The 15,862-nt window shown below is 42.4% G+C and overlaps 1 protein-coding gene across 3 annotated transcripts in view; it reads left to right on the top strand.

The window, feature by feature from the left end:
- Positions 1 to 15,862, top strand: part of PEPD (peptidase D) — a 126,691-nt gene that overhangs the window by 90,402 nt on the left and 20,427 nt on the right. For all 3 annotated transcript variants that reach the window (XM_069868512.1, XM_069868514.1, XM_069868513.1), the window contains one exon: positions 4,109 to 4,257. In XM_069868512.1, coding sequence (XP_069724613.1) covers positions 4,109 to 4,257 — 149 coding nt within the window. The remainder of the gene's footprint in view (positions 1 to 4,108; positions 4,258 to 15,862) is intronic.

The following is a 15,862-nucleotide window of genomic DNA, read 5'->3' on the forward strand; positions in this document are numbered from 1 at the left end:
TTCTGTCAGTAGAGCAACTGACAGGTTATCTGATTTGTCTCATACTTTACATTGTTCAGTTTTAGTTAATAGCATTTACAGTATTTTGCAATGTGTTTGGGAGGAAGGATTCTGTATATACACAGAGCTGAAGCCTCCCTTTAGGGAGCTGTGCCCATGCTTCCAAGAAAGTGTTTGGAATATTTTTGATATGCATCTTGTGGTAAAGCTTCCTATTCGCTCTAGAAAACAAATCAAAACAGTAACATGGAATTTTTAGAGAACACGTAGGTCCTCCTACTGTTAAATCTGCTTTATGCACCGTGCACTTTTTACTCTGAAATGAAGCCAGGGAGGTTTTCCTTGCTTTTGTGCCCAATAAAGTGATGCAAAACAAGATTAGCTTCTCTCTCGGAAGGTTTGAAGGAGATTGAGCTGTGCAATGAAAGACTTCATCAGCTTCAGGCTGCATCAGTGAGCACTTTGACACAGAGCTGCGTGCAAGTCTCTGCTCAGCAGCTCTCCTGCTCTGGCCTCCTTCCCATTGGAGACACCCCGGAAACCCGACAACCTCAGGCACATCATCTCTGGATTCATGGAAATCAGCAATTAGCAGTTGCATCCTTGCTGAAAACGGGGTGGGAAAGGGTTGTTCTGGAATGAAATTTTTCTTCATTCAATAGAAAACTGAATTCGCAATTAAGTTTTGTAATAGACAACAGATACAGTCTGCTAAATGTGCAGCGCTTACATTTGCCTTTCGGATAAATAAATGGAGTTTGGAGGTACTTTGTTATATTATTCCATATGTTAGTCTACTTTGAACAGTTCTTAAAAGGTATGCCATCAATCGAGATGCCTGTAATTCCTGTTTTCATTTGTGTGTTTAATTTGTTTAGATTGTTGCTGCATTTGATAACAGTCCAGCTGATGTGAACCAGTTGTTTCTGTACACGACCCTTGCAAGTCTATGTTATCAGGCAGACAATCTGTACATACACTTGAAAATGTGCTAAAATAAATCAGTAATATTTCTACCTTGTAATTTCAGGGTAAAAATAATGTGTTTTTTCTAAGTAACCTGCTTTTAGACACTTACCCTGGTTAGTCAACAGGAGAGGATAGTAGCTCACATGCATTCTATTGGGCTGAAATGTGCTTCACCACTTATTTTGCCTGGCAAGCAAAGATGTGAAACTGGGATCTTCTCAAGCTCCCATTATTTCCTCAGGATAACTACAATATTTGGGTTATTTCCATGTCTTGGGCAACATTTTAACTAATGGATGTGTTCCCAACTGAAGTTAAGTGGAAGAGAGTTCCCAGTAAGAGCCAAAATCTCTCCCAAACGTACGGTTTGGGTTGGATGCTTTTTCAGTGGAGCGTACAGGCTGGATGGTGGGGAGTTGCTCGGAGGTGGAATTTGAAAGATCATCTTCCCTCATGTCTCCTCTTGTTTGGAAGCCAAGAAACCTGAACAAATGATGCTTCCTAGCTCGTGAGCCTAGTTTTGCTGTACCATCCGCTTGGTGATGGGTTTTTTCCATTACTTAGTGCTCCAGTAATTCAGAAAACTATTTAACAACCACCAAGTGATGAATGGGTTTGAGAAAGTGCTGATAAGTGTAAGGTTAAAGAAACAGCTAAAATTTTGCCTGCGGTAAGTTCAGAATAACTTTTCTCTGGGTGAAATATGGGAAGCGTAGCAACCTTAAGTAGACATGGACAGGGAGTTTGGAAGCTGTTGGTCACAGCTTCACTGTCACCATGCTGAACAGGCACTTGTGAAGGGAGCAGAGGGAGGCCACAAGACTGCTGCAAATCCCACAAGGCTCCAGCAGCCTTCATTTGTGATTTTGAAAGGATTCAGCATGGGATAGATTGAAAGATTTATAACTAATGTGAAATGTGTATCTTGTTGGCACATTAGAGCATGTAGCAGCCTTTTACATGACTCTTGGTGGCTGCAAGTAGTTTTCTGTATCCTTAAATTTTCTGTGTGTAGCAGTAGCTATTTTTAGAAGCGAGTCTAACCATAAAATCAAAGCTTAGAGAGTGTCGACGGAGTTTCTGATTCTGAGGTTTGGCTGAGCTGGTTTACAGTTGCTGTGTTGGTGTCAGATCATGTATTTTGTACTCTGTGGGTCTGACATTTGCTATCTACTTTTTGTCTTTTTGTTCAATTAGCAACTTTCTGGTTTAACACACCATATTTCATATTTAAGTGAATGTATATAGTGTTTGTATTAGCTTTGCTTGCACATCTGTAACTTTTCCATTCTCTCCACCATTCTCCTAAGGCGTTTGCTCCTGTAACTTTAAGCCTTGTGCAGCTCTGCTGCTGTCAACCCTCAGCTTCCTTCCTGAAGTTCCAGTCCTGCAAGTCTCTCTGCAGGTGAACCCTGCCCAGTTTGGGGAGGCTGGCGATGACTTCAGCAGGGCTTGCGCTCAGTGCAAAGATTTGTTCATGGAGGAAAATGTAGGGTGGATTTTAAAATTTCTTGGAGTGAATCTTCATCTGTGTGTGTTTGTCTGTGTGTGCCGTGCAGCAAGAATCCCAGCCCTGCTGAAATCATAGAATCACAGAATGGTTTGGGTTGGAAGGGACCTCGAAGCCCATCCAGTTCCAGCCCCTGCCATGGGCAGGGACACCTTCCACCAGACCAGGTGCTCAAGGCCCATCCAACCTGGCCTTGAACTTTATCATAATTGCCTTCATTTACTTACTGTCCATTGCTTTCAGGGGCAGTTAGGTTGGAAATGGTGAACATTTACAGCTGAGTATGGTAGCACTTTTTGCGGTAGCTTATGTTTATCTTGACCTAGTCATGTATGGGGACAGAGCTGTGCTGCCTTGTTTCCCTAATTACTGCTGTAATTAGGACTGGATGGCAGAGAGGGTGCCCCACTGGGCCGTCCTTCCTTCTGCTTGTGTTGTCTGACTGATCCTGCTGTGAAGCAGACGCAAGAGGAATAGAACTCCAAGGTTTTCAAGCAAAGAAAATTGCATTTCCCATGATGATAACAGTCTCATACAGTTGTTTGAGGTGCTTGTAAGAAGTCTTATGTTAGCAAATTTCAGCTCTGCTTCATTACCTGAAGAAATCAGGAGGTCACACAAGTACTGTGTGTCAAGACCAAAGTCTTATATGTAAGACGTGCCTTCTTGTGATCAATATATGATGAACTAGGGGGTTGTTTGCTCAAGTATGGTTTGGTCCAAATGGTTGTTTGGTTATTTGCTAATTTTTGAGCCTGCTGAAACCAGTTCTGTACTTTATCTGGTAGGCTCAAGAAGCACAGCATTGCAGATGTCTAACCTGGTTCTCACAAGGGCGTAGAGACCCACTTGCTGTTCTTGTAGATCCATTTCTGGCAGCTAAACAATCAGTGGTGAATCTTTGTTTCATGTATAGAATGAATAATCTTCTCACAGTGTAAACTGAGGGGTTGGAGAGGAGAGAGGAGGTCCCATGTAAGAAAGTACTTGGTGGTTTTCTTTCTTCCACTTCTGATGCAGAAAACTGTCCTAAACGTTCTTTTCTGGTTGGATCTCCTCATAATGCTTGTTTCTTTAAGCTCTGTTAGGCAAGTTTGTCTTAAAGTTTATATTGTGAGCAGTGGCAGTCAACTTCTATTGGGGACATTTTATTTAAACCATCAGATGCATTTTGACACTTAGATACAAAAGGCCGTAATTTAATTACATGTCTCTGTTAAGTTTTGAGGTTAGACCCTTAATGCAGTGCTAGAATTTCTCAGGAAAGAATAAAAGGACAAGTATTTTTTCCTTATGAGAAGAGGTTCTAGAAACTAGAGCTGAAGAGCTTGGAGTGGATTCCTCATGTGCTTTTTGTCTTCCTCCATGCCTTCTCTCAGCATTTTCATCCAGGACCAGCACAGGCTGTTACGGTGTCTGTTTAAGCCGTATGTAATGGAGATGTCCTCCTGCTAGGAGATTCCAAAGGACTGTTGTCTCATTTTACTTAAAACCAGCGTTCAAATGGTGCTTACATGGCCAGCTACCGAAGTGCAGCTCATCTTAAGTGCAGAACAAGATAAACGTTTTCCATTCTACTACTTCTTTGGAATGAAATTTTCATTTCTTCCCTCTCTGTTTCCTTTTTAGCCTGTTCGATATGGGAGGAGAGTATTACTGCTATGGCTCTGACATCACCTGCACCTTCCCTGCCAATGGAAAGTTCACCCCTGACCAGAGGGCTATCTACGAAGCGGTGCTGAAGTCATCGCGGGCTGTGATGAAAGCAGTCAAGCCAGGTAAAGATCGTTGATGTCTGCAGGAACTGGTGAGCTTGATGGCAGCGTTCAGAATGAGGTGACAAACTTAATCTCCATGTTTAAACATCTCCCAATGGAGGATAGAGGTGGGACACACAACACTTTCCATACAACACTTTTAAAGAAACGGCACATAAACAATTATTAATAGATAATTTTAATCTGCCACTTCTTATTTTTCTAATTCCTTTAATCTAGTGGTGACAATTGTTACTCTGGTGTGTGTTTACACTGGCAGCTGCTTTTTCAGGAGGCTTATGCCAGAGGCTGAAGTCACGGTTTGAGGGAGCACGTGTGTTGTGCTTCAGTTTGTTTCAAGCATTTACTCTATTTTACGTGTAAGCTCAATAGAAATCTGCTGTTGAAAAAAGAGGATGGAGTGTGCAGCTTCGGGAAGGATGCTCAACTAGCCTTGAAAAGCTTTAGAAAGCACTGGCTATTGGGCACTTCACTGTATGCCTTTAAATTGCAGGCAAACTAATTCATCAAGAATACATTTTTGTACTTGAAACAACTGCCTGCCTTGATGAAAATCTTATTTTTCTCCAGTTCTGCTTTCAGGGCAGCAAATAAATGCTTTTAGAGCTAAGCTGCTGTGATTTGGAGTATTACGCTGGCGAAGGTACTTGAGCGTTTCTCAGCATTACTAATAGAACAGCTTTGAGAAAAATGTACTTAATGCACAAAGCACACTTATCCTTTAAATTTACTGTATTAACTTTCAGTCATCAGGCCTTGAGTGCAGGGGCTTTCTGGATTGCCAGTCAGAACATACGTAATTTTCCTGTTAGACGAGCTGGCAGCAGCTCTGTTCATTTGAACAGCTTGGAAGGGAGCAATAACACTTGAGGCTTATCTGCAAAACGAGACGGGGTGTTTGGCCGTTTCAATAGCAGTGTGTGTACTCCATAATCTGCTGTTTCTCCCATACAGAATCTTGTTCTTGTTTCTTTTCGTAGTTCGCTTTGCGTTTCATTGTTGGCTTTAATTGTTTCATGTAAAGTTTTTGGCAGTGTCTTATGCTAATAGGCTGTAGACCATCATCAGAACTCGAGCTAATTTGCCGCTGTACTTGTGGTGTAGAGAATTCCTCCATCTACTGAACACTTTATTTACGGCATCAGAGAATAAGGACAGGCACCTCGATGGGGTGCACACAAACTGAAGGTGTTACTGCTTCCAAGACACTTTCTGTGGGAGAGGCTGCAGCCTCCTTCATCTTGTTGAACAAACCAGATTTGTTAGCTCATTGACAGAAGCACCAGGATCCGCTCCTGGGTGCTGTCACAGCGGGGAGCTGGATGGAATGACATGAATTCACCTCTTAAGTGTCTCTTCTCCCTCATAGAAGAGTTAATGCTTTAGGTCTCTGAAAAAGGAGGCAGGAAAGCTTACGGGCCTAGAGGCACTAAATGTAAAACATCATGGCTTGGTCAGATCGTCTGAATTCCGGAGCCCTTGTCCATTTTGCTATTAGTTTAGTTTGTCTTCATTTCCCAGAGTTCCTAAGAACAAAGGCAGCCCAGCCTCGGCTCACGGGGCCGGCAGCGCAGCGAGCGTCTGCGCAGCAGAGTCAGCACCTGTAGGAAATGGTGTTTCTGTCCCACTGCAGAATCGAGGTCTTAATTCCACCTTGTCGCAGAGGGTCACAGGAGACATCTAGTTGTTGTCTTGAGAAGGTTAATGATTCCTGGAGTCTCTCTCGTTGCAAGATAGGGAGCGAGTACTTCAGGGAGCGTCACTATCCAAACACTGGGTTACATCACTGTGTTTATGGAAGGCCGTGCGTTTGCAGGCAGCCTTAAACGTTCCATATAGATGTATGTAGTTCAGAGATTTGAATTTTCTCTTTCAATCTGGCTGTCATGTGAACCTAATTGACTCTTGCATGTTACTTTCTGGGAGATCACAGACCTCCTAATACATTTTTTTATACTTCTGTGTACAAACAGTTGTCATAATTTTAAAAATACTCCAAAATGTTGTATTTTATTGTAGAAAAACACTCATCTGAGTGCATCCTGTGCATGGTCCAAACAAGCAAACAGCTCTGATTATGTATATGAGTCTCCCTACCTTCCAACTGAAAGAACAGGATTCTTTCTGCGAGCCAAATAATATATTCTGAAAGTTAAGAAATGCTCTCTGTGGGATTATAGCCCAAGTTCAGTGCAGTCGTTACAACTCCTGCCACAAACCAAATCTGTTTAGAATAAATAGGGAGAAAGATGTATTCAGTCTTGCACAAGCAGCAGTTTTGAAACTAAGGGACATGGATCTCACATGAAGACAGTGATGCTTGTTGCTGAAGCAGAAGAGTCAGAAAGGCGTGCTTGTGTGGCAGTGGGAGAATTGTCTCTTCCCTACAAAGTCAGGCTCGTGATCCAAAATGTCAGAGAGGAATGCTGCATTTGTGCTTAGGGGATATTCTTACTGCTTCAAGTCCATCTGGGTTAAGTTACTTTTCCACAGAACTAACATGCAGGGACGGATGTGGAGAATATTGACACTTCCATTCACTTTGGTGGCTGAGAACAGTGATTTGAGAAACAATTTGCCTTTACATAGATGTTCTGCATAAAAAGAATAGTTAAAAGACAAGGAAATTGTAAAGCCGAGTGTGCCACAGAGTATTCCCGAAGTTAGTGTCCTGATTTGTCACACCTCTGCATTGGTTTTAATCTCATTAGATTTACTGAAGTGGTTGAGGCACAATAGGCGCCCTCCTGGAGCACATCTCCTGGTTAACTTTCATCTGAAATGAATTCAGCTCATACACTTGGACACTCCACAGTGTAAACCAAAACACAGTAAGTGAGGGCAACCAAGAGATTTCACCTTTAAGGATGATTGGAATTAAAATCTTCTCGTAGATATATCCCAGTGTTTCTCCCTCTGCAGTCTTTGTGCAGTGCATGTAATAGGAAGGGCTGAGCTAATGAGCAGCTAATCAGTAATTTATTTTAACCTTTTGTTCCCTGCATGGCCCAGAGCTGTTTATTGCTTACTGTTCAGAACCTGCTCTGAATCCAGAGCTATTAACATCCTCACCAGTTTTGCTCAGAGTGCTTCTCTTAACAGTGAGGTTAGTGCTGGGCAGGCAGTAAGGTCGCTTGCACTTCGTTTTAGCGAAGCGGAAGCGTGCAGGAGTTCCCCTTCTGCGGGCAGTGGCAGACGGGCTGGAGAAGCTGGTGTAAAAGCTATTGACTCATTCAGGATTGCAAGATTGAAATTCATCAGCCTGGAGAGTTTTTTGAAAGGAGTTGAACTTGCTTTTGCTCAAACCCCAGCTGCTTTGACCTCTGCTGCAGCTGTCAGTGCCCAGCCTTGCTGCAAATCAGCCTCCAGACTGTCAAGCCAGGCACTGGGAAAATGAAAGAAAATGATTAATGAACAAATGTTAAATAAATAAATAAGGATAAAAAAATAGTGTTTGAAGTGAGTTTCCTGGGGAGTCCGAGTCTGAGGCAAGAACAGGCGCTAGAATTCCCAGTGGCAACATTCAGGTGGGTTTGCCATGCTGGCTTTTTTCTAAAGTTTCTTTTCCTGCACGCTTTCAGCTTTTGCAAAAGGTGGAAGGCGAGTTATATGAGGAACAGGTATCTTCAATGATCTAGCAGAAGCTGTGCTTGCCATGGAGTTAAGAGTCTGCTGGAAGTAAGCTAGCCTTAGAACCGAATAAATGTGGGGCTTCCTGTGCATTTGCACCTTATGGTTGGTGGGAAGCTGTGGTTGGTCTGATGGAAGCTGCTCCGCTGGGCTGAGGCTCTCTGCCAGGTGGATTCTCCTGTCTGTAGGAATGCAATGAGTGGATGTTATGGGTCTTCTGTCTTTCATCTGGCTGCCTACGTTACGAAACACAGCACTGGGTCTGTTCCTCTGGTAGGTGTCATTGGATGTCTCTGGAAGGTTTAGAAAGTTGTATTGCAGGAGTGAAGAAGGCAGAAGCGTCAAAAAGGCATTGCTGTTGCTGAAATTCCATGTAAAAGAGGAGATGATCATGTAACTAAAGGACTGGGCTGTAACATGTCAACACTGAAGGTCCAAGTAGAGCTTGCACAGCCAGCATCAAATGATATTGCCTAACTCTGGAGTCCTTGATGCTTTAGCACATGACTGTACATTTATACCACGTCCTGCCTTTTGAATGATTTCTGCTATTTATTATTTGGATTATTGTCTTGAACATTTAGAGAATATTAATTAGGATTCTATAAATTTCATTCCTAGTTCATGAGGACAGCTTGGTTTCTACATGTAGAAAGCTTCTATGTACAGTTTCCATTTATGGAAACATGAAGTTTCTCAAATGTATTAAATCTGCTACTGTGTTGAGAAGAAATAAAAAGGAAGCATGCTTATCTTCAGGCTTTGCAATTAAAGCTATTTTGGATTAATCCACTAGATCATAAACAGAGTCTTTAAGATTAATGAGCTAAATATTGGAGCAATCACATACTTTCCATTTTCATCCCTTTGCAATTGCACACTGAGACCTCTGGACATTCCTCCCCGTCTTCTCTGTAGAGTAATGGAAAGTCACTGGAGAAGGGGAAGGACGGGAGCTCGTTGTGCTTAGCGTTCTTGGTACCACTGCAAAACTTGTGTACATTTGAAAAAACAAACAGAAAAACTTTTCCATCTCTCAGTTATACACATTAGCTTTTGAGGAGAGAGGGAGAAAAAACTAAAACACCTCAATCTGTAAGGTCTGTTGCCTAAATTCCAGTGTAAAAAGAAGATCTCTTTGTCTAGCAAACTGCTCCCAAGGAACAGTTGAGTAAGGCCAGATTGGCAGCCACTCAATTCCCTATCTCTGCATTTATATAATTTAAAAAGCTTGTATATCCAAAATCCCCATTGAACTGAAATTGCATTCAGACATTAGCTGTACTGCTGGGAATATTTCCTGATTGATGTTTGTTTGTTTCAATGAAATTAAAATGAAAAAATAGTTCCAAATAAGCACAGAAGTTGTTGTTCACCAAGTCAATTTATGTGCAGCGTGAAAGCTTTCCTTCTCGGGATGCAGACATTACTGTAGCATCTCCTACACGGTTTGTATCTCTGTCGTTTTTCATTTTGGAGCTCATGCTCAGGGCTTTATTTATATCCCCAAGTCCTTCGCTTTTCTGACAAATGCTGTTCAGGAACATCTTGAAAGAAGTCTCCATCCCAAGACTGATAATGGAAGGTGGAGGTTTCTCCACGGTGGGGCTGGAAGATTCCTTGCCCATTTATAGGTTTCCTAGGATTCCAAGTTTCCTGTGCAAACATGAGGTCTTTAAGCTCTTAAGTCCTTTCTTCTAGGATCAAAGATCAGCCGTTGCAGTTTTGGTTGATGCCAGGATTGCCATATAATCTTCTAGCAAGAAAGTACAGTCAAGTACACTTCAAAACCAAGTACAGTCAGAAACATTCCAGGCAAAGATGTAAACCTACGTATCAAGCAAATAAAACATGCTTTTATTAATCATGTAGGTGTCAGCTGATGCAGGAGCCTACCAGGAGTGGGTCCTCTTCTGCTGTAGGTGCTGAATAAATGCAGAGCAGGAAGTAGTTCCCAAAAGACTAAGGTCTCCTGAGGTAAAGAGACCAAGGGGAGAGGGTTGGAGCAAACCAGTGAGTGCAGGCCAGCAGCTGCCTGGTTTGGACTGCAGAAAGTTCTCTGTAGCTGATGGTCCCTCCTCTGTCCCTGCTCCAGCTGCCTCACCAGGTCGAGCCTTGTGTTCTGCAGTTGAGGTGTCTGAAGGTATTTCTCTCAAGTTAGCAGTAACCTTTCCACTATGTAATTTCTTTCTTGCGTTCAGTAATTTAGGGTCAAACTGTGTGAGGTGCAGAACTGTTTAAAGACACTTTTGTCAGTCTAACTCTGAGGCCTTCCTTTAAAGACCAGGAGAAAAGGTCCTTGGAGGGAGCCTACTTGGATGAAACGCAACAACTCCAGTGTACCCCCTGCCATACACGACCTTAGCGCTGGGCTCAGGATGTTAGTGTTTAAGGTGCTGCTGCAGTTGTGCATTGGCCAGGCCTCTTTCTAGAATCCCCATGGTGGCAGAGAATCAGCGAAAGCCTTGTGAACTTGTAGGTGCAGCATGCTAAGCAAAGGTAATCCCACCTGGTTTTGATTTTTGTCTTCTGGGCAGCTCTAACTGCACAAGCGTTGAGCTGCTGTGTGAAACCCTATGCTTGCTTTTTGTTCCATCCTCCTGATTTCTTCAATTTTCTTTCACCGATGTAGCTTCCTAACCACTTTGCAATGGAGGGACCTGCCTTAGCTAGCTTCCCCATGTACATCCTTCCAAGGAATGTTGTCAATTAGAAGGACAAACCAAAGCAGATGCTTTGTTTTCCCTTATTTTCCCTCCTCCCTGTCTGCCCACTGCTAAAGGATTCAAGTAATAAAGCTCATGGAGGCAGAATAAGCCCAGGAACTCCTGAGGGTGACTGGTCTGTAGTTTTATACAGCAGAACATAAACTTTCTTCGGTTTGTACTCCCAAAAACATTTTAGTATCTAAATATTGAGGCACAATTCTTTCTATGAGACTGTCAGAAGGAGGCAGGTTCAGTGAACAAGTACTGGTTTCATAAGTAACCTATTTAATGCAAAAGAAAATGCTGTGATTTGAATTCAAAGTAGCAGTATGATTCCCTCGTCTATGTTCTAATAACATCTCTAACAAGGAAAGAATAGTAGAGATTTAACTCGAGTAGGACCAGGGATTAGCATAACCCAAATAATTAAAGAACTGTTTAATTAGAAACTAATAGCTGGGGTATTTGACAGAGCAGACCCTATTACTGGCAGTTGTTTCTGTTGTTAAGATGAACAGAGTTTTGCTTAGGAACATATGCAAATTCTAAAATTGCTACTTCACAGATTACCACTTCTTTTTGTCCATGACAGTTTTGGAACTTCATTAGAATTCAAATTTGGGGTTGCTTGCTGCTATTTTGAATACTGCTTTAGAGTAATTGTGTCTGTATTCAGCTAGGATTAACATTTGTTATACCTAAAGAAAATAATTGTAACTGTTATTAATATTTATTCCTTCCAAGTTAAGTACAAGGTTCTCACTCACATGCAGTGGGTGTTTTTTAGCATGCAAGTCATTGGAGCTTTAGTTCATGTAGTTGTACTTGGTAGGACACCATGTGGGCACACTTATCTGTGGTGCTGTACAAAAACAGTAGCTAATTTTGATGAATTTAGGAAAAGAATCACAGAATCACAGAATAACCAGGTCGGAAGAGACCCACCGGATCATCAAGTCCAACCGTTCCTATCAAACACTAAAGCATATCCCTCAGCGCCTCATCCACCCGTGCCTTAAACACCTCCAGGGAAGGTGAATCAACCCCCTCCCTGGGCAGCCTCTGCCAGTGCCCAATAACCCTTTCTGTAAAGAATTTTTTCCTAACATCTAGCCTAAACCTCCCCTGGCGGAGCTTGAGGCCATTGCCCCTTGTCCTGTCCCCTGTCACTTGGAAGAAGATGGAAGAAAATGACTGGACTGTAAACTGGACCCGTTGACAAGAGCACAACAGGGAAGGGTGTGGGAGCAGAGTCCATTTTACAGTTTGTATAATTTCAGAATACCCATATGAATTATTCCCATTCAGACTGTCATATTTTAGGCAAAGCGCTGCTGATCGTTATTAATCTGCTGTGATATCTGAAGCAAAACACTTATTCTCAGAAATCAAACATTTATGACAGAAGCTGGAGATTTTATACCAACTCCTGTGAAGAACAAATGCTTTCAGGGCATGTCGTAACTGGTACTTGATACTCACAGTCCTGCTGAACGATACCACAGTGTTATTTTTTCCCCTCTTGCAGTTAAGAATGTGTTATTGTGTTAAAGACAGATTGGAAAGTAAATCTTGTCAATATATGTTTTAAAAAGCTATTTGTAGTCTGCTCTCTCTGCTCTCTACTGAATAGAGCTGGCTGGATTTTTCTTGCCAGCATTAATGTTCATAAATAAGTTTCCCTTTGACCACCAGCTCTCAGAGACTGGCTCAGGGAAGGCAGTGGAGTTTTCTGTGGGAAGCTAATTCGGTTTTTGTCAGTGTAAATGGTTGAAGAATAAGCCACCACTTAGGAAATAAAAGCTGAAGGAACTAAAGGATGCATAGACAATGCTGACAATCGTGTTGCAATCCTTGATTCTCGCAAGACACGATTAAATAAAAAAGGTGGCATTGATTTATGGAGCTCTCATTGCTGGACACGTAACCTATTCCTGCCCAGAATGGCAGTAACCGGTGACAAGAGGTGAAAAAAGACAAAGTCAATATGTTCTGTCAAATTCAGCAGATTCTGCAGTCCCTCTGTGCAAGCAGGGATCTGTTGAAATGCAGGATTCCAGACTGTGAGCTCACTGCAAACCTTCTGGGAGCTGCTCTTCCCGACTCGTGCCCAGCGCGCAGGAGCTGACCCATGCATACAGTGACCACTGTGCCGCTCGGACGACCGAAATAGCTCTGAGCTGGTTCCAAGTGTATAAGCTTTTAAAACAGTTGGGACTGCTGCCCCAAAGTCCCGCTGGTGGGGAGGTCTCTGAGCAGCCCTTCTGGGATGGCGTCTGCAGGAGATTCAGGGGCAAACCTGCACCTTCCCAGCCTATGTCCACTGCTTGCAGTGGTTCTTCAGAGGTGCTGCTTGACAGAGCAAATACATTTAGGTGTCTTTACAGACTTAGAGCCTAAAGTGGCTGCAGTTTTTTAGTTTAAGGCTATTAAAAAATCTTTTTCCTAATTGCAGCAGGTTGTGATATTGTAATGTTGTACAATTCTGCACTTAGCAGTGAGTCCGGGGGAAACAACCAGGTTTTAGATGGTCTGATGTGCAGGGATTTTCTCCCAGCTCAGTATTCAGGAAATGCACTCATTCTACATTGTAATTTGAGTTGAAGTACAAAGTTCAGAGCCCTTCAATCTTGACACTGTATCAGCTGTAGCTGTCAGAGTGCAAACCTCCTAGACATAGATTACACTGTTTGCTCTGAATCTTATCTAAACAGAGTCTTTTCTAAGCTTCAAATATTGATAAGTTTCCACACCGCAATCACTCCCCTCAAGCACTTCCCTACTTCCCCTGATCTTTTTTTCTCCTCATCTTTTCGATGTACACCTATTTGGAAGGAATGTGCAGTGAAATCCTTAGTGTCTGCCAGCGCTGCTCAATCCCACTGTGAGATCTTTCCAGACATGGAAAAAAACCTCCTCTTGCTCCACACGTGCATCTGTTCAAATTGCTTTTTTTAAGGTTTCAGCATGGCAGACTTATCGTGATGTTGTCTCTGGTGTTGCAGGGTCTGTAATGGGGAGGATGGGTTTACCACTAAAACTAATGATACAAAAGGAATATCACCATGCAGCTCAACAGCACAACGCTATTCAGCCTTTTCAAGAAGAGTTCTGAATTTCAGAGGCGATGTGGGGTCATCCCTTCAGAAACTCCTGCTCCTTTCAGGCAGGCTGCCTAGGAGGGCGGTGGAGTCCCCGTCCCCGGAGCTGTTTAAAACACTGGTAGATGAGGTGCTCGGGGATCTGGTTTAGTAGAGGACAGGTACAGTTGGACTTGATGATCTCAAAGGTCTTTTCCAACCAAACGATTCTATGATTCTATGATCTTACTGGGGGATGGCGGGATGGTTTTTGAAGGAGGCTGTCCCAGTTTTGCATAGTTACCTACACAGCATGTGAAGCTTTGAACAGCCTCACCGGTGTTCGAGTACAGTGTTTTGGTTTCTCACTCTCTGGTTCCTCGCCCTGTAGCAGAGCTGTCTCACCTGCTGCCACAAGAAACCAAGCTCAAAAACTGAGCAGCTACTGGGTGTTTCATCTAGCGGGCCAAAAGGAAAATCAGAAATACAACAGATTTCCTAGTGAAGAGGAAAGAAATAATGAGATTTAGTATTTAAATGATGGTTTTGTTTGGTTTTTAAACTGGGCTTGATTGGAAATTTTAAGGAGCTATTGTTTTATGTCTGATATGCTCCCTGTGTGTTGGCAGATTTTAATCTGTTCCAGTGGTTTGCTGGCAGGGCAGGGATTGCATGTTATGTCTGCATTGCAGTGACACTGCCAGGGGACATCGGGCCTTTTGCCCTTCTCTGTGGACACTCACAAATTAAATGGAACTTAACCTTAGCACAATTTGGGGAGAAGTTACTACAACCTTGCCATACTCGTGTTTTTTTAGTAAGATTGTGACATCTGTGCTGACAAAAACCACCCACCCTACAGCAACAAAAAACTGCTAAATCATTTGTGGTTTAATCGTTGTCACATTACAACCACAAAGTACCCTAAGTAGCGGCCAAAAAAATCCTGTTAGGCCTTTTCAGAGCACTTTCCAACCAAAGAGGCTAAAACACTGCACAGTAATTCCAAATGATTTTGTGTGCTGTTTCTGCTTTATGTTCTCTGGTAGCTTCTAATAAAACATCAGAAAATAAGCGCTGGAATGAGAATATCAGTGAGTTAACGACAACTGAGGAGCAGTTTATAGTGTGATGCGTTATAACAACTCATCTTTTTAATTCTACCTTTCAAAAAGTTATGGTACATTCATTAAAAGATAGGGATGCTGTCGCTATTTGGTTTCTCTAGAAGCATTTCTTTGCTTGAAACAAAACTCTTCCCTATCAACACTGTGATCAAAGAGATCCCAGATTATTGTGGAGATCCTTATATGATGTCTCTGAGTCCCTAAAACATATTTTATCTGGTATTTAATGGTTTTGGCAAATAGATAATTAGAGAGGAAATATTTTCAAGGCAGTAAAACAAAACCCATTTTATCTTTTTATTTTCTGTCATACTGGTATGTAAGAATATCAGATAACATTAAGATTGATGGAAATGAGTGTTAGAAAGAACCTTGTAGTTATCTCAATGCCTTAAGTTTGCCATTTTTAAACGCCTCACACATCTGTAGACCTTGTCTATACTGTTAGCATGGTATTTGGAAACTCTGTATTTAACGTATTAGTTAATTAATCCATGTTCTGTCACATTTAATTATCGGACATAGCCACTGTCTGGTCATTTCTCGGTAGTTCCCTCTGTATCTCAAGGGATCTCAAAAGCTTTTGTTGCTGTAAAAGGTGCTTTTTGTCCTGGCCTCTCGCCCGAGCACGCGCTGCATGGCAGGTAGCGAATTGCAGCCTAATGAGCCCTGGTAACTGAGCTTGCCTGGGGAGCCAGTGCTGGTTCAGTGACCTGTGTTACCCAGTATCTCTTTTGGCAGAGAATTAAGAATGGAGCAGACACATCATCAGCAGATTTTCCTGAGTGCAGACTTTTTTTGGTGTAAGCTGTCAAAGTCCAAGGACCCTCCAATCTGGCCTCCTAAACCTCATCTGTCAGTGGAGTATAGTTGGTTTATAAATTGGCTTAAAGATAATAATGGAACTAACCTTTTAGTCTGCAACTAAAAACTGTGTCTGCAACTGTGATAAACTTCTCCAAAGATTAAAAATCATAGTCCTGGGTAGTGGTTCAGTGCAAGATCCTGGTGGGTGATTGGTGGTGGGAGGTGAGCGCGGGCTGGTGTAAAACAGACAGCC

Source organism: Phaenicophaeus curvirostris, chromosome 14 (assembly GCF_032191515.1).
Source record: "Phaenicophaeus curvirostris isolate KB17595 chromosome 14, BPBGC_Pcur_1.0, whole genome shotgun sequence".
Taxonomy (NCBI): Eukaryota; Metazoa; Chordata; class Aves; order Cuculiformes; family Cuculidae; genus Phaenicophaeus; species Phaenicophaeus curvirostris.